The sequence below is a fragment of the Hippocampus bargibanti genome, linkage group LG01 (genome assembly GCF_051943395.1).
Source record: "Hippocampus bargibanti isolate YZ-2025 linkage group LG01, ASM5194339v1, whole genome shotgun sequence".
NCBI classification, from domain to species: domain Eukaryota; kingdom Metazoa; phylum Chordata; class Actinopteri; order Syngnathiformes; family Syngnathidae; genus Hippocampus; species Hippocampus bargibanti.
In genome coordinates this window covers 6434137-6458106 of record NC_142734.1, presented here as the reverse complement: position 1 = coordinate 6458106, position 23970 = coordinate 6434137, and the positions used below count along the sequence as shown (strand labels likewise).

General features: G+C 40.2%; 1 protein-coding gene across 1 annotated transcript in view; it reads right to left on the bottom strand.

Moving 5' to 3' along the window:
* The window catches only part of LOC148902880 (chemokine-like protein TAFA-2), a 64781-nt gene that overhangs the window by 2408 nt on the left and 38403 nt on the right, over positions 1 to 23970 (bottom strand). The window contains exons 3-4 of the mRNA XM_089020345.1: positions 7657 to 7806; positions 4623 to 4747 (exon numbers count right to left, since the gene is read on the bottom strand). Coding sequence (XP_088876471.1) covers positions 4623 to 4747; positions 7657 to 7806 — 275 coding nt within the window. The remainder of the gene's footprint in view (positions 1 to 4622; positions 4748 to 7656; positions 7807 to 23970) is intronic.

Below are 23970 nucleotides of genomic sequence, written 5' to 3'. Positions count from 1 at the left end.
CAGAAATGGAAAAATGTAACCACTCCAGTACCAGGGTTTTTGTCATTTTCACTCAAATTCTAGGACCCACAGAATATTGAGTTTTAGGACGACATAAACCTTCAATGCAGCGTATGAAACCTTAGACTCTCTTCTTTCATCAGAAAAAAATGAATTAATTCCTAAATTATATGGGTCTGGAGTTATAAGCTTGAAATGAGGGCAGCTGTCCCAAATACAATGCACACATATTTTAATTTACAACAGATTTTTTTTCTGATAGACAGTGGCTTTTTTAGGTGTTCAATTACCTTACATGTTTTGGCGTATACTTCCGCCTTCGTCAGAGTGTCACCGGAAGTATACGCCGAAACATGTAAGGTAATTGAACACCTACAAAAAGCCACAGTCTGTAAGAAAAGAATCTGTTGTAAATTAGATAACAAGTAGACAGTATGAATTTAACACAACTGCATACATATTGGTTTATATCGTGCTTCAATATGGAAATGCAAGGAAATGCTCCCCCCTTGTAGAAGTAAAAAAACATGGCCAGAGGTCTGAGCTCTGCGCTTTATCGGCACCCCAAGCATGAAAAAACAAAACCGAACATTTTCGGGAATCTATGTCATATTATCAATTCCCGAATAAATTCGGGAATGGCAGTGAATTAGTAAAAAGAAAATGCTCATTGTAAATCTGAAACATTAACATATGAATATCAATTAGCTCTTCCATGCCTTCATTGCACAAAATAATTTTAGACCACAAAACGCCTTTTTGGTCGTCCACAAACATTTCCCACATTTTTGGGTTCTCCAACAATCCGTGGTAAAATCAAGCATTAAGATTCAAGCAAAAAGTCAGCGTGTCAACCAGCGGTAGATTGATCAATTCCCAAACTGAAATTGGATTACTCTGTAAAAATCCTGTCTTTATGAGAACATTTAAAAGCAATGGAGGTTTGTCAAGATGCTCCGAAAAACAAAATAAAGCGGAAGAATAAGGCCAGAATGTCAGACAGAGTGGAGGGACATGTAAAAAGTCACCCGGGTGTGGAAATGGAACATTCAATGTGACATGTAGTTCGTCCATGTAGCGCTTCATGCAGTCCGCCACCCCCAACACAGAATTACAATTTCATATCATACACACGCTCGCGCAGTTGTCAATGACAGCTCACACGGCTTGGCAGCCCAGCCATGTCTGGCCGCTCATCCACGGGATATTATTTGGCATTGATCGAGCTGTCTTGTGCCTCCTCCCTTTCTCCTCCTTTTGTCCTCCTCTCCACCTCATCTCGACTCACAGCCAGGGAACCAAGAGTGCCAAAAGATCTTTTGTATTCTTGACTGAGCTGCGATGCAGGGCACAAACTCAAGCTCCTTGTCAGCTGACCAAGGGCAATGTTCTTGTTTTCAACTGTTTCCTTTACTTGCTTTTTATCTTCCCCGCACCTTGGTTTTCAGTATTCCTCTGCAATTTCACCTTCTTTTTTACTCTCTCTCTCTTTCCTTTTACAACTCTCACAGCGTCTCCCTCTCATGTCTTGCTCTCACCAGTCCATCGTCAATTTCAATTTACAAGCATGGGACGAGAAGAATGTGTGTGCTAATATTGATCTGGGTGCTCATGCATCTGGACTTCGGCCGAGAGCACAAACAGGAGGGGGAAAAAGGCTTTTCAACATTGAGCAAATCTGTCAAGATTTGCAAGGTGGTGGTGGTGGTGGTGGACCCCAAAAAAAGCACGCAGAAGGAAGGAATATGGTGTATTTGACAAACTATTTTAAATAAAGTCGGCAGCAGTAAAATCTCAAACAACAAAGACATAACAAAAATTATAAATATTCAGGTAGCTTTATCGCTTGCAACAATCACTGTTTTTCATATGTTTGTACATGCTGGCGTTCGTGGTTTCAGGTGTATCGAACAACGTGAGGATTTTGCATTGGTCGCATTTTTGAAAGGAAATAGTCATTAAAAAAGTGTAGACGTTTTTATTTTATGCATAAATTTATAATTATTAATTAATTAATTAATATAATTATATAATTGTGAACAACAACAAAAATCTATTTAACCAAAATTTCCTTACGGCTCTAACAAGAACTCTGAAAAAATGCCATAAGAAGAGTCTTGATAATGATGCATTTTTTTTTTTTGACGATGATACTAGTGCAGCGTGTTCTACCGGAAACAAATTCCTTGTGTGTTCTACATACTTGGCAATAAAGATGATTCTGATTCTGATTCTGATGTGATGGCTTCACTCAGCCATTCTGAAAAGCATTTCCATTGTAACCGTACAAATCACCTTTGCTGCTGTGAAATGTAAATTTCTCCACTGTAAGACTAATAAAGGCAAATCCAATCCAATCCAAATGTTTCACGAAGTCATCACTCGGGGTCATGCAAGGCTGAAATGCTGTGGAATCGGTAAAATGGAAGTGCGTCTTTAGTTATACAAGAGCATGCGTGCTTAAAGAGGGAAGCGGTCCCATCGTCTTTGCTGCAGGTGACTCGAGTGAAAACAGCAGGCAAGGAATTCTTAATCAGCCCGATGTCCAAGAGACGGCGCCTCAAAGTGATTTAGAAAGTGTGGGATGGCTGCGAGCGATGGATTGTATATTCATTTTTTTTCTTTTTTAAACCCAAAAACGGTACACTGGCAACCCCTTTGGCCACGCCTTCAATCAATTATTAAGGCTGAAAACAAAAGTCTGTAGCAAGCCATGAATAATGCAAGATGAAGTGGCAGGGAGCAGGATGGAGGTGAGGAACGGAGGCGTGCGGTGATGAGAGGTGAGTTTCACTTGAAAAAAAAACTGTGACGAACTCTTCACAGCTCGGGTCACTAAAGAACATGCGGTGGGCTCAATGCAAGATGTGCAAGCACAGGTACTGACCACACTCAGGCAAGGACCACAAGGGCAAGACTAGCACAATTTGCACATCAGGTCAAAGGGGCGGGTGTGCGCGCATGTGAGGCGGGTTCCCATTGCGTTGTAGCAGATATGTCGAGTGTGTTTATGCCACTGAGGTGTGAGGAATAAGGGTGGGTGCGAATGTAAACGTCGTTCCTGATGCCCTTGTGTTTCCTCAGTTTTTGATCTTGGTGGGTGAACATAGCACTGAGAGGGAAGTGAAGAAAATAGTTTGTGGGACGGGGCAGATGAAACAAAAACAAAAGGAGGATAGAGACAAATAGTGTGGAAATGTCGTACACAGTCAGGATGGAAGTAGTCTACAGACTCGCTTGAGCAAAATTTGAACTGAAGTCTGAAGCTTTCAACTTGATGTTCTGTTAAGTTTCCGTTTTCCCTCAGCACCTTAACGTACTTCCACATTGTTCACAACAGTGGCGGGCCGTCAATGCCTGCAAAGCCTTCTCTGCTGGCCTAGAAATATCGGAATCACAGATTAATGTTACTGGTAATTATGTTTTGTCCTTTAATTCTTATTATATAATTCAAAATTGTCTTTCAGCTTCTTTTCATTACTTTTCCCCTGTTGTGCTGCTTCCAGACGTGTGTTTTCGAATTTTAGCATTTAACCAAACACATTTCAGCCATCATTTGTTACCATGGTCAGAAATCTACTTAGATGCCTTCGCAATCACTTCTGCAGGTCCTGTCACGTTAAACTGTTGCTCTAACCAATCAGATTTCGACTTCACAACCCAAAACGGTTACCAATGTCTTCTTGAAGGCGCTGGTCAACGTCAGAGTTTTCGTAAACTATGATTGGCTAGTCACTAGCCAATCATAGTTTGCAAAAACTTTCTGATCACAAGCTGCTCGTGAAAAGAGCATACTGGCCTGAGCTAACACACTGTATCGGTATATATTGTGTTGATTTAATCGCAGTTTTTTCAACCCACAATGGCTGAAGGAGGAGAAGATATGGATTTGGTTGGAGATTTACTGTAAAGCCATTTTCAAGACGGACTTTCCAAAGAAAAAAATGGACATTATTAAGAAAGGTCGGTCAGTTATTTTCAGGCTAATGGTAGCCTCTAGTGGACTTGTAGTAAATCACACTACACTTTTTTCAGTCTATATTGAGTCAGACATAGCACTACTGAAGGCCTAGCGATGAAATCCACAGCTCGCCACTGGTTCACAATATAGGTAATGTAATGGGGAAGTATTATGTTATGAATTATTCTATTCGCTGTGTGTTTACGGCGTTGCAATATTCATGTGAAGGACTTGTTTGTGATGCTAACAAATACAGCAGCGTGAAGGATTATTTTCATGCGAATCCACTGCTTCAGATGGCCTTTATTCAGTAAATGCAGCATTAATTTGAAATGTAGCATCGGCGTACGGCAGGAATGTCAAACTGCACGGTCACCTGTGAACTTGAACTGCCAAGGAGTTGTTGTGGAGCACCTGTTCTAACAGTTGTTTTTTTTAAATCATCTTTTTACTTTGCAGGACTTATTCGGTGGAACAGCGGGACTGTATCATGTTATTCCACAGATGTATAAAAAAGGAGTCTGTATTTGCATTCCAACATATTCCAAAGGTCATTCTGACAAGAGAATAAACACTTAGCTATGCCGGTCAGCACACCAGAAGCAGAATGCTGGCCTCACACGGCCAGAGACAGCGAAATTAATTCCTTGTGAATGTTCACCTTGGTCGTCTTGACTTTGTTGCCGGTGCTGCAGCTCCATCCTGTGAGGTCTGGAAGAACCTTACACTCCTCACCTTCCATACATGGCTCCATTTGACACCACCACTTCTGGGCAACAATGGAGGCTGGTCAAAAATATAGAGAGATGGGATAAAAGATAAATATATACACACACATTTCACAAAAATATTTTTATTCAGTCTCTCTATATATATATATCAGGGGAACCTATGGCTTTCGAGCCATATATGGCTCTTTAAATGATTGCATCTGGCTTGCAGAAAAAAACAAAATATTCTTGCTTTTTAGCTGTTCATTTCCTGTTTCGGCTGCAGAGCGATTTTGATTGGGTGATACTGACCGATGTTGCATATGCTGTTGAAACAGGTAAACGCCCCCTTTCAAATAAGCCCATTCAGTCATTAGCTTAAATTTAATGACCAACGAATAAAATGGCGAAAAGAAAAAAATGATGACATGTATTTTACAGTACAGTACCGAACCATTCGCCTTTGTGGAGGGAACGGATTCTGCCGTGATTCTAATTTGCAATGAAAAAAAATACAATTGATGAAACATTCGAATGTCAGTGGCACATTGAAAAGCCCCATGCTACGTTAGCATCAATATACTTCTGTGAGAGACAGCAGAAAGCAAGAATGCAAGCTCATGAGAAATGTGCAGGCAAACTAGCAGCAACTTTGCGTATGGACCCGGCAAGTTGACTTTCATTCTGATAGTTCGGGTGTAATTTTTATTTTTTTTAGCAAGCACGAGGAACGGAAAATCATTCACATTAATGTTGAGTATTATCACTAAATTATTCTAAAGAATACATTCTTACATTTTGTTGAAATCAGTTTTATATTAATATGTGTGGTTGAGTGTGGCTCTCGCAAAACATTACGAAAGATTTTGCTTTTATGGCTCTCTTAGTCAAAAAGGTCCCCGCCCGCTGCTCTATATAGACAGTCGTGCTTTTGCATGTCATTTACTCATGCAACACCCTCAAGCTTTACAAGTCTCATTTACAAACTGATTAAGACTAAAACTAGCACCGTGGTTCTTTAATCTAATCGCTTTTAACAACACCGGAAAAGCATTGTTGCATTCTTATTCATATTCAAAGTACATATGTGGATTTTGAAATAATTATTGAAATGTTCCGAGTGTTTTTAGAATTTGTCTTGTCTGAGTGACGGCGATGGCTACTATAATGTCATGTGAATGTAATCAGGGGATCATTTGCATATCCGAAACAAATCCAAAAGGACAAAACTATGGGGCAAAATATGCATCAGCCATCTGAAATGTGTTATGATCTTTCGGGGTTGCGAGCAGATTTGTGCCCTACACATCACATCAGATCAAAATGAATGTGTGCCTTCAGCAAACATCACGGGGGAAAGCGCTCAAAAAGACACATCAATAGCATTTGGATTTGTTCTCACATTCAGGGGCTAAAATCGGTCTCATCCGTGTGAATATCGGGTCAATTTAAATAAGCACACCACTGCAAATGTCAAGTACCGTATTTTACAGTGTATGAAGCGCAACCAAAAGCCCTGATTTTCTTCAAAATATGACCCTGCACCTTATACAGAGAGTGATGCTTGATATGGGGGGTCATTCAACCAAATCATGTGATTGCTATTTATTTCGGGTTCTGGTTCTGATAGGAAAACCTAGACTACCGTATTTTCCAGTGTATAAGGCACACCCAAAAGCCTTGATTTTCTTTAAAATATGACCCTGCGCCTTATATGTGAGGTAATATTGAGCCACAATGGGTCTCGTAACTACTGTCAGCAACCACCGACTCCATTTCTCCCCTGTAGAACAAGTAGTGCATAACCGCAGCTGCTTAGTCTGTAGAACTCAATGCATTGAAACCACTGGGACGAGACCCAAGTGTGACAAAAAAATGAAAATGAATCGTTCACTGCCGTCTTTATAATTTTGAAGATTCGACACAATGTAAGCAGTTTTGAAGTTTTGTGGGAAATAATTTTGATGCACCTATTACTTTTACATCCCGCTCTAGACAGTTTGGTCTTTCCGTTTTTCTCCTACGTGGGAATTTATTGATCATTGTTACATTTTGACTGCTTTTTAAAAAAAAATGTGTATTACGTACTCCTTCAGTCACTCTTTCTGCAGTCATTCAAGGCCTAAAATCACAACATCATCATCATCATCATCATCTTCATCATCAACAGCAGGTGGAAACAGAAGGAATTGATTTGCGTAAGACGGAACAGAATGATTAATTACTCCATTAAACGGCATGGCAGTTGTTTTGTTTTTTTTGGTGTTTTTCATAAAGAGGATGATCTGGGGAAATTTGGAGAAATGATCACCCTTGCAGCAAGTGCACAGACGTAATTTCTATCCTTAATGAGGCCACCGGAAAGCCCTACTGCTTCACGTCTGCTTCATTTGGAAGTTGGATACAATTCATCTGAGTTCTCGTACCGCATCATTATGAAATGTAAGAGATCAAACCAAAAGTTAGATTGCTCGGATGTGTTTAGCGGAGATTCGCTCCTAAACATTGCTGAAAACACCAGATCCAAGACTGTATCATCAAGCACCATTCATAGTGCAAATTCATACACACACACACCTGTACCATGATACCTCACGGTACAGTGAAACCTCAGTTTACAAACTTAATTGGTTCCCAGAAAGTGTGTGTAAGGCAAAATGTTCATCTGCCAAACATTTCTTTCCCTTAAGAAACCATTAAAAATGAGAATAATCTGTTCCTAGGACACCGTAAAACATAATTTTCTACTAACTAAGCCTTAAAACTACAGAAAAAATATACCTTATTTTATGTTTCATAAATGTGCTATTGGATTGTAATTAAAGAAATAAACTGTACTGTATAATGAAGTCGTTATATTGACCTTTGACTGTTGATGTAGTTGCCTCTTGATGATATCCGAGCGTCAATTTTTTGGACCTGAGTTCTAAATACCTAAATTACAACAACGCAAAATCTAAGACCATTGAAGTCTTTGGCACATACCATCAACACAAGAGGGCATAGCCCGAGTAGTGCCGGCAACTTGTCCGGGGAAGCAGGAACATTTGACGGTTTGAGATCGCTCTTCAATCTTGTTCTTGTTGCAGCAGCGATGGGCGGCAATCACCTCACACGTTCCAGCCTTCACATGCACTGGAGAAAAAAAACATAGACACTCGAAATGACTCACATGTCTTGAAAGGACGGGAGGAAAGAAGGTTAAGAATATTAACATGGTATGTGTGTTCTATGGAAGAAGCTTGTTAGTTCCTGCTTACATGTTCAATGTACGTATCCACAGTTGAGTCCGGAACAAAGCCATATGTACATTTCAGGTCACGGCCTTTTCATGGTTGCCTTTTATATACTACGTGCAAGATTTTGAAGCTATCCACCGTATGGGATACGGTGAAAGAGACTCCAGCGTGTACACGGGCATACTGTTTTCATCTGCACTTTTATGTTCTCATAATTATGTTTGCACATTTTCAAGATGTATTACGACTTCAATGAAGCAATATGAACGAGACTATTAATTAGACTAAGTGCAATTAAGCACAAGGCCAGATGAAGTGAGAGGCTCGCTATTAAAACCTCATCGAGGTGAACGGAGATTTGAAAAGTTGATTCATGGCAAGTGAACATGGAAAGTACATTTGCTTTTCATTGATTTCCTATTTGACTTTTGCCAGCAGTGGGTGACTGATGTGCTATATGAAAAATAGCAAGTAGAGCATCTGCAGAGTATGCACTGTGAGAATTCCTGCCCCTCTCACGTGGCTTGAACAATATAATCCACAAAATAAGAACTCCCCAAAATGTTTCTCAAATCCGATGGGGACATGAAATATCCATTGAGGAAGAACCTTAGTGACCACTGTGACCTTCTTTCTGGAGCGACACACTAATGACCCCCATGGGATCACTTTTGTTTACAATGTGACCTTTTCTATACTTAATTTAGAGCCACTTATCATTAATTAATTATGCGTCTCATTAAATCCTCATTTTTACTGTCCCCTATGCTTTCCCGTGTCTCCTAAAAATAGGATGTGCCCATACAAATGAGTTGTTAGCTCATGAGGATGGAGAAGTGTTTATCCGTTCAAGTCTGGGGTGAGATGGGGTTTATCACTGGAGCCATGAAAAAAAAGATTGACAAACTTCTCTCGTAATGGATTCTTTCTACGTAGTCATTTTTGGTGTCTGTTTTTTGAGACACGCTGACCCAGAGTACGTAGTAAATGGGAGGATTTTTTGATCTGGCTTTTTTAAGAGCAAGAGGTCAACTCAAGTCATATCACACGTCGCCAACTAAAGACTAAGGCTGAAAAGAAAAATGTCACCAGAACTCAGTCAAACCATGCTCCTATTGTTTTGGAGTCATTGCTTGTATGTGATTATTATGTAAAAATAGTGCAAATCACACACTTACACAGAAGTTTTGAGGAGTTGTTGGACTCAGTAAGATGTCTTTAAATATGGGATTGTTCGAAACAGTCTCAAATAATTTTTCCTCGTCTGAACTGAATGAAAATGCCAATATTCCTTTTTTTCTATGAGAAAAAAATGCATTTTGTCTATATATGATGACGAAATGTAACTAATTCATTGCCAGATGTGCAAAAAAGTGTCCACTCCAGTGCCAGGGTTTTATCATTTTCACTCAAATTCCAATCCCCACAGAATATTGAGTTTTGGGACTACATAAACATTCAATACAGCATTACAAACTTTAGACTCTCTTCTTTCATAAAAAAAAAAACAGTTAATTCCTAAATTATATGTCTCTGGTGTATATGAGCTTGAAATGAGGGTGACTGTCCAAAATACAATGGAATAAATACATATTGGTTTATATAGAGCTTTAACAGCAGCGAAAGCTGGAACAAAGCGATAAAATTGGAAAAGGGGAAATGTTGCCCCCCTGTGGAAAAGAAAAACATTTCCAGAGGCAATGGCCAGTGCTTTATCGGCACCCAAGCCTGAAAAAACAAATTCGGGAATTGCGCTCTACGTCGTATTTTCAATTCCTGAAAAATTCGAGAATGGCAGTGAATGAGTTAACAGTTTTTCACAACTGTCTCGGTAAAAAGCATTCATCCTTCCAAGATATATATGCTTGTGAGTGTTATATTGTCTGTCTGTGCAGATGTGTATTGCTTAAAAGGTTATGACATCACAGCCCTGATGCTATTTGTCAATCCTGAGTTGAATGGACTCTTCTAAGGCAAAGCTATGTGTTTTTTTAAACAGATAAAGTGTAATTGTGGTGGTCCCGTGTTTAGTTTGATGGTAAACTTCAACTGGAGTGGCAATAAATACAGTAAAGTCTCGTTATATCGATATCGGATATATCGATAGTCCCGGTTATATTGATGCTATTTCTATGCACGCGCGGAGAAAATTACATGCAAACAGGTTCGGATATATCGATAGTCCTGGTTATATCGATATTTTTTCGGACTCCCTTGAATATCGATATAACGAGACTTTACTGTAGTTTGAGGCCTCTTTTTGAAGATCTGGTCACTATCTGCCAAAGTGCGAGTATGACATGTGCCGAGGTAGGCTCATTGCCACCAAGGTATTTCAAATGTTCCATCTATCCATCCATTTTCCAGACTGCTTAGTCCTCATTAGGGTCGCCGGGGGTGCTGGAGCCTATCCCAGCCGTCTTCGGGCACTCGGCGGGGCACACCCTGAATTGGTTGTCAGCCAATCGCAAAGCACCCTGAGACAAACAACCCTATGTGCTCACACTCACACCAAGGGCCAATTTGGAGTGTTCAATCAGCCTCCGATGCATGTTTTTGGAATGTGGGAGGAAACCGGAGGATCCAGAGAAAACCCACATGGGGAGAACATGGAAACTCCACAGGAGGGAGGTTGAACCGAGTCTTGAACACATGACTTCTGCACTGTGAAGTCGGCGTGCTAACCACTCGATGACTAGGGCGCTCTATTTAAATTTTTTTGCTTTCAAAATCTGGTCTCATCACAAAAAAATTGTAAGGCAGTTCACTCATATCTTACTCATATCATTTTGAGAACGAAAAGACAATCATGCATCAGGTCATGTACAGTTCACCTTTTCCTGGACCTTCGTGCCTTTCATTACAGCAAATTAGTCTTATTTGATATGGGTTAATCCCCACTCCCTTTTTCTTTGTATTATTCCCATTGGCATCTCATTTGTGTTGCATTTTCCTTACAGGCTTGACTGAGCTTGTTGGCGCACATGTGGCTTCACTACAAATCAAAACAAACACAGTACCTACCTTGGCATAGACTCACGGAGGACCAAGTTTGGCCTTAACGGAGGAATGGAAGCGGTGCTAATTCTTGAGTGAATTGAGGTCGACTTGCATTTGTTAATGTTGGTGGAAGATGGGAAATGTCTTCCATGTGGGAAGCATGGCAGTGACGTGCTCTCCAGGGCAAATTAGACATGAATTACGTTGAATGATTCAGTTTGATATTTTCACCCTTCACAATCATAATCCATGACTCTGTCCTTGCAAACTGATGGAAGGGGGTCTTTTCTCATTTTTACAATCAACATTGCGACTCTGGGGAAGTACTGGTTGTAAATGCTCCGTGCATTGAGGCTTGAATAAAAAGGCAGTATTTTTTTCTGTGTACACAAAGACAAGAGGAAGGCATCAATTTTCAATCTGACCCAAAACTTTGATGTAGCTTTGTTTTAGCATTCGTTTCAGTGTGTGCTACTTTCAAAGATGAAAACCACACAAAGCTGTTATGATGACAAACAATCTCGAAAGATCATTGTTTTTTCGTGAAGTCTAATCCTGAAAGCCCGTAAATTCATTTTCGTCTTGTTGTGCTGCTATTCCATCGATCAACAGTGCCCCATTTATTTACACAATTAGTCAGTCCAAGCCTCATTTGCCCCTACTGAGTCCTCAACTTAGCCACCGGGATAGATCGCATGAACAGGCACTGTAAATCAAGTAGTAAACCCAAATCGGAGAACATACAAACTCCACACAGGAAGCCAGGCGGCAGAATCTTACACTCTTGCTCTGTGAGCCCGGCATGCTAACCAGTTAGCCACTGTGCCATTTCCACTGTTGTGTTTACATTTGGACAAACGTTTTCCGAAGGGCTCAAGTTTGAAATTTTCAGTGTGCTGCCTATAATTCCCTTTTACGTTGAATGCTTAATTTGACCGTGAACTATATGTAAGAGTCGTATTAAACAGTTTGAACCCTCTTTTTTTTAAGGTTTGTTCAGTATCTCAAAATGTTGCAAACTGAATTGAGTTCGATGCCACCGCACTGTGCTTGTATCTCTAGTTTTTAAGTCTAAGTAAAAAATAATAATAATAATTCTTTGGAATTCCAGCTCGTGTCTTCAAATACAGTAAAGTCTCGTTATATCGATATCGGATATATCGATAGTCCCGGTTATATCGATACTATTTCTATGCAAGCACGGAGAAAATTACATGCAAACAGGGTCGGATATATCAATAGTCCCGGTTATATCGATATTTTTTCGGACTCCCTTGAATATCGATATAACGAGACTTTACTGTATTATGAAATCAGTTCACCTGTATCAGACTGTAAAAATGATGCTGAGAAGGCCCACCTCTTACAATGCATGGACATAAGAGCACAGATGGGGTAGGAAGTGAATTTCCATCCAGTATGTTCAGAGACTATTTTGAAATGGAGCACACGTTAGAAACACTTGCTCAGTTAATTAGATTACATTCTACGAAGCACAGTGACCATATAAGTGTGTGTGCGTGTGTGTGTGCGTTTGTGTGCGCGGGTGTGGGTGTTCTCCCATCGGTGCATGTACGTCCATGCATTTATGCAAATAATTAGATTGCGTTCCACTGAGATGGGATCATCCGCTATGAATGGTAAACACCGGGCAAATTAAAATTCTGTTACGGTTCCTGCCAAGACAATTAGCACAGAGGAAAGGGGACAATTACACATTTGACCACTCCTTTATTTCTCTCCCCACTGTATTTTGGCTCCCTGTCATGTTGAGTGCTCTTAAAGGACAACCGACATCACTTTTTTGTTTCTTAACTGACATCAGAAAAACGTTTTATAGCATCTAAAATACCCAAAACACGCAGTACCATATTTATAGTCAAATGCAAAACACCAATAAAAATGATTTAAAGTGTCCAAAAACTACTTCAAATTGAACCGGGAAGTGGCCAGTTTCAGAAGGTCCCGCCCCCTTGTTTGTGGTGAAACGCCAAGACGTCTTGCCTTGCTCGAGAATCAAAACAATGGCTTCAGATTCGGAAAAGATGCTTTCTTGTTACTCATCCAGTTATGAATATGATTCAAATAGTTCTGAAGAGGAAAGCATATATGTTTGCAATCGATTAAAGAATTTATTCCATGCTATTTTGAGGCAACATTGGGGGGAAATGTATCACCAAAAAAAGGCAGAAATTGCGACAAAGCTCCTGTAAGGAATAAATCAGGCCATTTCCACAGGCAGATTAATTCCTTACATGGAGCTTTGTCACCCTCTTCTGCCTCTTTTTGGTGCAACACGACGTTTACAGACTAAACAAGTACAGCAAAATGCATTGACGTGATGGAAGGACTGCTACAATGTGTCCTTTTTTTCGGTCAGAGGTGTTCCTTCAGTGACGTAGGGTGAGGACTCGTTGCCAACTCAAAAACAAGACTTCCAAAATATTCAGCGTCAGTTTTAAAACGTAAATTATAGCTATATGCGGTGGAATCTTTGTAAAATACACTCAGTAGAAGTCATTTGAAGCCATTTTACAAATTATGGACACAACTTGTCCGGCTGTATAAAAAATAAAATAAAATACAAAATATAATTAATTACCATATTTTCTGGTGTATAGGGTGCGCCGGAGTATAAGGCGCACCCCAAATAAATGGTGTTTTCAAACCTTTTCCATAGATGAGGCGCACCGGAGAATAAGGCGCACCTTCAATGAATGAAAAAAGACATCAAAATATAATATGTAAATACTGTATTTTCCGGTGTACCCAAAAGCCTTTATTTACTTCAAAAGATGAGCCTGCGCTTTATATGCAGGTGCGCCTTAAATGTGAAGTAATATTGAGCCATAACAGGTCTTGCAACGACTGTCAGCAGACGCCGACTGTAATTCCCCCTGTAGAAGAAGTAGTGCGTATCCCCAGCCTCTACTGTAGCGCCTTATAATGCGGTGTGCCTTATATTTAGAAAACCTTTATCTATTTATTTATTTATTATATTTGCAAAACTTTATTTATTTATTTATTGAAGGAGCGCCTTATAGTAATTATATGGTATTATAAATAATATATGGTATTATAAATAATATGGTAATTACAGAATTAGCATTGACATTGTAGCACATATGTTGCTTAGTCTGTAGAACTCATTGAATCCACTGGGTGCCTTATAGGTTGGTGTGCCTTACATATGCAAAATGTTTAAAAACATACCATTCATTCAGGGTGGGCCTTATACATCGGAAAATATATATAAGGCTAGGGTTATGCACCATTTCTTCGATAAGGGGAAATGGAGTCAGTGGCCGCTAACAGTAGTTGCGAGACCTCTTATGGTTCAATATTAGATCAGATATAAGGTGCACCTGCGTATAAGGCGCTGGGCCATCTTTTGTAGAAAACCAAGGCTTTTGGGTGCGGCATATACACCGGACTATATAGTCTACTAAAAGTCACTTTCACTTGGAAATCCTCGCACTGACAAATACAAAAACTCTGTTATGGACACAAGAAAAATTACATCCATTTTCTCCAATCCCCAATAATGCAGAATTGCCATTAGCGACCATTAGCTAACGGGTATGAGCTCCTGCGACAGGATGCGCACACCGATGGGACATGGTGTGCTTTGACATATTAGACGGCCCTCTGCCACCATCGCTACCAGCACAATGCACACCACCGTGCGCTAATTTCAACTTGAGGCAAAAAAGCTGGGTGAGATGTAACTGCATATGAAATGTTAATATGCTCACATGTATTAACACAACATTACCAGTGAGGCATAAATCGTTGTGTGTGTGTCTGTGTACGCTTGTGTGTGTGTGTAGTCCAGCTTTGCATGTTTAAAACCTTGTGTTAATTGCTAATTTATGACTGGAGGTAACTCTACAAGGCAGGCTTTTCCAGCTCTACTCCTATTTTGGGCAAACCACCTCCTCTTCTTCTACTTTGAAATACTTTAAGCCTTCCCGGTGCTTGCTTCTGCTTCATTGTCTATATGACACTTTCCGTCACCCATTTTTTCCCCATTTGAAGCTGACGTGTTTATATTTTACCATCGGGCTTCTTTTTGGTTCCTCCGTATCATTCTGGAGAAAATAGATGGCATATAAAATGATAGCTTCACTCCAAACATAGTGGAAATGATTCGTAGCACAGCAGGCATGTTGATGAGCCTTATATTTTGCGTGTTTTTTTTCTGTCAATCGGATCCAAAAGGGCAAACACTTGTAAACGTCAAGCAGCATGTATTTCACTTAAAAAGGTGTGTTAGTGTGCATGGCTCCACAGTATATAATCTGTCTGATGTGGCAGTCTGTAAATGTGTGTGCGTGCGAATGAGTTATTGTTGTTGTTTATGTCACCCTGTTGTGGAGGTGTCATCGTGCAGATTGAGATAAATGGCTTGCTATCATCCTGCTTATGCTGCGTGAAAGATTGGAGCGTCGCATATGCTGAAATGCACACTCGCTCACTGGCATCTGCAAACAGATCAAGTGGCTATTGTCAGGGACATTTGCAGCTTTTGGAGGGGTTACTCGAGACGGGGATAAGTGACATTTTGTATGCTAATTAGCACCTGCAGAGCTTTGTGCGCTCGAGCACAGTAATGATGCAATGGAACTTCCCAAAATTGTCCCAGCAATGTTGAAAGGCTAATATTGTTTGGTTTTAAATGTTTTCTGAAAACAAGTACAAACACAACAAATTCAGCAAAGACAAAGTCAGTCTTTGGTGGATTTCGGTGAGCTGTATGACAAAGAATATACAGACATAAACACATAGATTTATGCCTCACTGGTAAGGTTGTGTTAATATATGTGAGCATATTAACATTTCATATGCAGTTACATCTCAGCTAATAAATATCTTTTAATAAATTTAATACATTATTTTCCATAGAGCCAATAAATGTACAGCAAATCACAGATATATTACATTTATTAACAGTTTTGTAATTGTTTCATTTCTTTTCTGAGTTTCTTTTCCACCTGTGCTGCAGCATAAGTCTATAATGTCAGGCCAAGTAAATATAAAACCGAAGTTGAAAAATATATTTTTAAGGGAAGTAAAATCTAAATAGTACTCTACCTGAAAAAGGTAATACGTAGATGCATTCTTTTAATAAATGGCTGTATCACTGTTGAAGCAGAACTAACATTAAGCATTTTCTGTGGCTGCCTTAGGTATCGCTGTCTTGGAATTTTAACCCACTTTTCTTTGCAGAATTGGTATACCTCAGTCATACGTCTGTATAAACTCTCAGTCGTACAGGAGTAGTCCATCGACGAAAAGGTTTCTTCAGCCGTCATCTGTACTTCTTTGAAGGTGTCGGACGTTTCGCTTCTTATCCAAGAAACTTCGTCAGCAAACTAAAGTCTTACTGGTAGTTTAGGCCCTGTATATATATCCCTACTGTCCAGACATGGCGGTGCCGGACTCTGCTATGATACGTCCCTGCTCTTAGGTTGGGGGGAGCAGAAGACTACCCCCTGCAGCTGCTCCACTGATAGTTCCTATCGTTCTGACTAACGATTGGCCTGATTGCCCCACTTCGACCGGTATCAATGAATGCACGATCCAGATTGAACCTCACCCCACCAAACCGGTTTAATGAAGGATTTAGTTGTTTTATGAATATCGCTTCTTGTACTCCCCTTTCAAACCATCTATGTTCTTTCGCTAAGATTTTAATCTCATTTTCGTCAAATGAGTGGTTGCTAGCTTTTAGCTGCATATGTACTGCTGATTGAGGCCCACTAGTATTATCCCTGCGATGTTGATAAAGTCTTTTTTTGAGAATTTGTTTAGTCTCCCCAATGTACTGCTCTTTACAATTTTCATTCTTACAATGTATTGAATAAACTACATTACTTTGTTTTTCATTTGGCAGCCTATATTTTGGATGCACTAATTTTTTCCCTTAAAGTGTTTATCGGTGTGAAATAAGTGGGAATTTTGTGTTGCCAAAGGACTCTTTGTAGTTTTTCAGAAACTCCTGCAATGTAAGGTACTGCTACTCCTCTCCTTTTTGTATCTTCAGAATTTTTGGTTTCATTTTCTATTCTTTCTTTCTGACATTTCTTAGATGACCACTGAGGGTGCCCACAGTTTGTGAGTGCCCTCCTGATATGTTAACATATCAGGAGACGAGGTGTAACAACTACAAAGAGTCCTTTGGCAACACAAAATTCCTACTTTTCAAATAACCGTGGAAAACAAGTATGTTTCCTTAAAACCTGCATCACAGTGTAAAATAACTTTTTCTAAAGTGAGAAAACTCTCTTTTAATCAAAATAATCCCAAATAAGCATCAGAAATGCCAACCAGATCTGACAAGACTGACGTCTATACAATTGTCTGCATGTTTGATCGAGCATGTTCAGGTAGTCCCTAAATATGCTACAAAGGCTTCTCTTATCATAAGTCATTTCACGTTCTCTCATTGGCCACTGAACATTGACTAATGATGTGATGAGTCCTGTGATTGGTGCATTAAGCCCATCAATTCGTAAAGGCGCGATTCCCTGGCGTCAGCGCTTTCCCTCACACTGCTTTATCAGGACAGATCATTACGTTCTTCCACTCATCCACTGCCGTGCCTCTGCCGTTCTCTCGCGCCATCGCTCACATGAAAGAGAAGCCCTGGCGAGTTTGCGGCCGTCCGGCAGCTGAGCCAGAGGTGGAAAGATGAGGAGGGAAGAGAAGGCAAAAGAGAGATGAAGGCGACATTGGCTGATTAGTCAACTCTGTGGGAAGGAAACAGAAGAACCAGCACAGTTCTGCCGCAACATGGATCACATTCACGCAGATAATATCAATTTGAAGCATTCTGCTTCTACTTTCTCCATGTGTCGTCACTACAAATAGACCAGACCGTCTGCTTATTTTTCCTGCAGTATCGCTAACGGCCAAGTTGTTCAGCCTGAAGCCAAATAGAAACCGAAAGCGCTAATGACCCCACAACAGCGCCCTGTACTGACTTATGCACGGGTAGGTGTTAATATGTACGCTGGCGGTAGCAAAATACACAAACATCATCTTGCCAATACACAAGCTTCTCCTGCTATAACCAGGTTCTTCATTTGCACCTACACCTTCTAAAATTTCAAGGCAATCTTTCTTCTGGCTTTTTTTAACACTGTGCCCTTGCACATAGGAAACCAGAGCCAAAGTCGCATATGCACTTTTTAGCCTTTTGTTGCTGTAAACTGTAAGATTTTGGAATACAGTTTAAATTTGGAATATATGAAAAAAAATATACCCACAAAAATACCAGTCATATATGATTGGAGTGGCGGAGGTGGTTGTATTGGATTGAGAAATCACAAAAAATCACAACATTGTTTCACATTGAAAAACATCATGCAGTTTGAATTTTTAGCATCAAAAATAATGATCGCTTGGGGGAAAAAATATCTGTTCTGTCATAACCTAAGCTGTTGGTTGATTCAGGTTTCTCCTTTCTTCCATCTATTACTCCCTGGTGCGTTCTACTATCTTTCTGACTGCTTTATGTCCTGCATCGGATCGTTGTCCATGTTAAGCACTTTGTTCCATTTTGAGCTGTTGTTAAAGCGCTATATTAATCAATATGTATTGTATAATAATAATAATAATAATAATAATAATAATAATAATAATAATAATAATAACAATAATAATAATAATAATAATAATAATAATAATAATAATAATAATAATCCATTTTATTTGTATTGTTAGAACAAGTCCAAGACATCTCAGATATATGAAGACAAGCATGCTAATCATAGTCTCCAGAAGCAAGAAAAGTTATTTCTGGAATATATTTCTGTCATGAAAAATATACATGAACAAATAAATAGTGAGAAAGACATTTCAATTAATCTAGGCCAAATATATAAAATACTCGGTGAGAGATTGAGTGATTTGTGCTTCAGTGCAACCCACAGAGTATTTACAGTGGTGCTCTGCAAGGATTAGTGCGCTTGTGTGTGTGTGTGAGAGAGAGAGAGAGAGAGAGAGAGAGAGAGAGAGAGAGAGAGAGAGAGAGAGAGAGAGAGAGAGAGAGAGATAGAGAGAGGATTAGTGATGCTGCATTACTGCTGTTTTATTTAACTCACAACAGCAAAAGACTAAAAATAAAAGCCTCTTAACCACATTTAGGCAACATGAGAGGCCAAGCCTGACAGCTAGACAAACATGATGTTTGTGTCCTTTTAAAGACATGAGCTGGAAGAGGATGTGAATGACTGCACACGCAGATGTTGTCACACGCAAAACTTTCTGTATTTAATCTCTAATCTAGTAATCTGCTGAAAGTTGCCCTGCAAGCATATGCTGGCCATGGAAGCAATGTGTCATATTAGTCAAGGCGAGAGCAGTAGCGCAGCATCTGCAGGGAGATAGCAGACCTGGAAACTCATGTGAAGCGCATAGGATTAAATCGAAAAGACCAGGGATAGCTGAAGAGAAAAGGAGAGCGATCTGCAGAGGCAGCACATTAGCTCGCCTCTTGCTCGCTGTCCATCTACTTCCTCGCATCAGCATTGATCACAGTGCATCAGTAAAGGAACTAGTGCACCATCCATCAGGCTACGACTCCCAGAGTCACTCTGAAGAATGCTGAGGCGCCTCGCCCTCGTGTGCACAAACACCCACAAGCACTCATCACCACATCTCTGAAGTGAAGCTGCGAATGTTCAGATGACCGAAGGCACAGTAATTGGCTTGCGTTCTCTTCAAGACGGGCGCCATTACTTGCAAGACTTTCAAAAATCCGACATACGTGCACACGAGATCTGTGACTGTCAATTTAACATCAAATTTCAAGATACCATACAGTTTGAAGTGTGATGCCGACATATAATGAAAGGTCCCATTGACAAAGAGTGTTTTGATGTTGAGGCTCAGGATCCACATAAACACAAATGGTGAAGCAACAAGGGTCAACATACCATATTTACAGGCATTTATATTTTAACCGCTGTGAACAATGATGATTACCGCAGTTTACTGAGTCAGTTTGTCAAACACTTTGATTGTCGATACGTCTGCATTACACAACTCTCCCGGTGGCCAAATGGGGCGTACCAGGAAAAGCACCGCTGTCCATTGAACTAAAGCAAAACATGGCGAAATTTGTTGAATTCTTTACATTCACAAGTGTCATTAGTGTATGCTTTCTATATAATTTACAACTATACATCAGTGGCAGGCTGTGGATTTCATCGCCAGGCCTTCAGTAGTGCTACGTCTGAATCAATCCAGACTGAAAAAAGCGTGGTTACTGCAAGTACACTAGACGATACCATTAGCCAGGAAATAACGGACTGACCTTTCTTAATGATGTCCATTTTTTGTCTTGAAAAGCCTGTCTTGAAAATAGCTGTAACAGCAAATCTGCAACCAAATCCATTTCTTCTCCTCCTTCAAGCATTGTGGGTTGACAAAATGGCTCAACACAAAATATTTGCTTATGCAGCTCGCTACCGATAAAGTGTGCTAGGTCTGGCCAGTATGCGCTTATCACTTGCAGCTAGTGAACAGATACGTTTTCGCAAACTATGATTGAAGGTGTTGGTACCTCTTTTGGGTTGCCAACTCCGACTCTGATTGGTTAAAGCAGCAGTTTCATCGACACATTTGATGCGACAGGGGCCGCAGAACTGATTGTGAAGGTGTTCAGGTAGATTTCTGACCCTGGTAACAAATTATGGCTTAGATGTGATTGGTTAAATGATTAAACACGAAAACACACCTCTGGAAGCAGCGAAACAGCGGAAAAGTAATAAAAGGAAACTGAAAGACAATTTGGAATTGTTTAATAAGAATTCATGGACATAATATAAGTAACATCAGTCCGTGATTCTGATAATTTCAGGCAAGCAGAGAAGGTTTTGTAGCCCTTGACGGTCTGCCACTGCGATACATAGTTATTCATAACAGATACAAAAAGGTTTGTTGTTTTGCTAACTGAATCAATTTAATGTTATTTCTTTTAATTTAAATTGTCATTTCATTTGAGATCAAGTGTGTTTATGACACAAATGAAAGAATAATCTAAAGACACCACTGAATTGTCTTGAACTCAGGCTGCGTGCAACATCTGCCATCCAGTTAAAACCCATGTGCTGATGATGAGATGGTCATTGTGTTTGAAAGTCTAGTTTTTGAATGTTTGCAGCACCAACGACTATTTTGGAACCGGAGTGCTTCGTTAAAGTTGCATGAGCACGACATTCCGACATTTGTAAAGGTTCCCCTTGTAATGGAAGGCTCTGTGTGGCCACGTTTCCAACTCACACAGATTGGGCCCTTACTTTGTATATAGGATAAGGATGTGTCTCATTCATTATTCACTGCTTTAAGCACTTGTGGGAGAACTACAGAGAAAAGCCATTCAACATCTAGTCAAGGCAACTGATGGGATTGATAAATGTAATTAAAGGGGATACCGATAATCATTTTGGGGATCTTTTAAAATAAATGGAGATAATGGTAATCCATGCACTGCTGAATATGACCTGGTCATCCAAATATTTGGGTGAATTGTAAGGCATCTGGTCATTAGCAGCATCTCATGAGAGGGCAGGACCAAAACATTGTAAGGACAAGGGAGCGTGGCGGAAAATCAGCTAAAGGGGGAAAGCCTCATGCTGTGATATGATTGCAAAAACAATGTAAACACCGAACAAAATCGGTTGGGCACCCAGCATGCTTTGCTACACCTAGAATTTAATAGTGTGTACATGCACGTTTTTGTCAATTATTTCTTTGTTTTCAATATTTCATTATTGGGAAGTAGGCTATTAGTTTGCTGTTATCTGATTGTGCATGACACATTGACGAATGACTTGTTATCACCCGTCATTGTATGACGAGAGAAAATGTAAGCTTGTTCTTCTGCTTACAAAACTAAAATACAATTTTCCCCGCTGCCGTGTGAGCGCCACACTAGTTTTATTTTGTTTTTGGAGGGAGGTGGGTGATTGTCAGGAAATATAATTTGCATAATTTGCATTTAGCTTGTAGCCGACGTATACATTCCACCATGATGTCCCTGATCCACTGGTGGAAAGACGCTTTGATCCTCTCCTCTTTCATCTAGAACTGCTTCATGTAACAAAAAGGGTACAGAAAGTGCGCAAGAATGAATGACTCTCTGTGTCTTTGTGTTGTCATATTGTCTTTGTGTTGTCATATTACGTATTTGTTATTTAGTTTTTTTTGTTCTTTTGACTTCAAGACGGCACCGCGAGAGTGGCTGCCTTTCCAGCAGCTCATGTATTTTGTTTTTGTACTTTCATTCCTTTCATCACTTTGCTGCTGTGAAATATAAATTTCTCCACTGCAAGACTAATAAAGGCAAATCCATCCATCCATCCATCCTTCCACCCATCCATCTATCTATCCATCCATCCATCCATACATACATACATTTTGTTTCTCTGACAACATGTATTTTGCGGGCACCCGCAGCACCTCCTTCTTCTACTGAGGAAATAATTTTCATCTGTGATGTATGTTGCACATGCAGCGTAATATAAACAAACAACCATTTTGTCAAGTTTTGGTTTGCGGCTAATGGCTGGCACCGTAGGGCCCCGCCTGCAGCTGCACAGGTGTTGGTTGTTGTAATCAGTGGCAGTTAAAAGGACTCCTTGCACGACCCTTGTTTCACCATGTCGGGTTTGTTTGTTCTTGTCATGTTTTACTCATTGTTTTGTTTACTACTTTGGACATTTCTGTTATGATGACTGTTGTTTGAGATTTAGTTCCTGCTGACTTTATTTAATACAATTTGTCAAATACACACTACTGCTCCCTCCTGCCTGCATTTTTGGGGTCCACCACAACCACCTTGCAAAACGTGACACATTCACGCTCACATTCACACCTTGGGACAATATGGAGTGTTCAATTACCTTTCCATGCATGTTTTTGGAATGTCGAAGGCAATCGGAGGACCCGGAGAAAACCCACGCAGCCCCGGAAAATTCCACACAGTTTTTTTTCATGAATACAGTGGTTTTCATATGAAAGTTATCGTGATGCCAAAGCACAAACTGAAACATATTCTTGTATATTATGGTCCAACGAAGGTGAACAGTGAGGAAACCCGTAAGAATAAACAGCACTGCAGCACCCACAAGGCAAATATCTCTGGAGGATGAAATAAGACTGGACTCATCAACAACAAAGCGGCAATGTTGCGTTTGGGTATGAAAAAAGGCAGATGATATGGAGGAGTAGAGGAGAAAAGAAAGCGTTGCCGCATTGAAGGAAAAAAAAAGTTCCCTCTGAATCCCTGCCCCGGCAGGAATTCACGCTGTGCAACCTGATTGAAATTTCCTGCTTTAATGGCTGTGAAATAAAGCAAAAGTTGGAAAGAGCAGGCTAGAAGTACTGCGAATTAGAAGGCAAAAGTCGAGAAATGGAGCACGACTGAAAAGATAAGCGGCAGGGAAAAGGGGACATTTGGAGAGAATGGCATATCATTTTGAAGCTCTTTTGAGCAATCATCACCATGCTGTCATGCTTGCTTTGAAACAGTTCCTCTTCCAGTTCAACATAAAAGACAACAGTTCTTGTCATTGCAGCGCACAATAATTAAAACTGTCAAAGACAAAAGAAGACACGATAAGGTCTTCTTTTTGGGTTTCCTTCCCTCCACTGAAATTGTCTTTTGAGACATTGCTGTGTACAGGTATCAAAGGAGCGTTCTCAATCAACGTCTTAAGTTAATGGACTGATTCAAGAGGTGCGTCATTGCACCTTTGCTCGCTTCGTACACCCAGAAAGACCCGAAACACGAGCTGGCCTCATACAGTGAGTCAGGTCCTCACAGGCTGCTTTGGTTCTGTCAGCTTAGTTGTTCAAGTGCAAGCCACGAATCACCAAGCCTCTGAGCAAAGTTCACCACCTTTCCACTTTCAGAGATCATTATTTGCACCACGTAGATGAACAGCTCAGCAGAAAGAAGCCATTTGGGCTGTATTCTAAAGTCCCACTTTATTAATTTAGCAAGCAGGCAGTTGGCCTTGCAGGCGTGAGACAAGTTTATTCCACATCC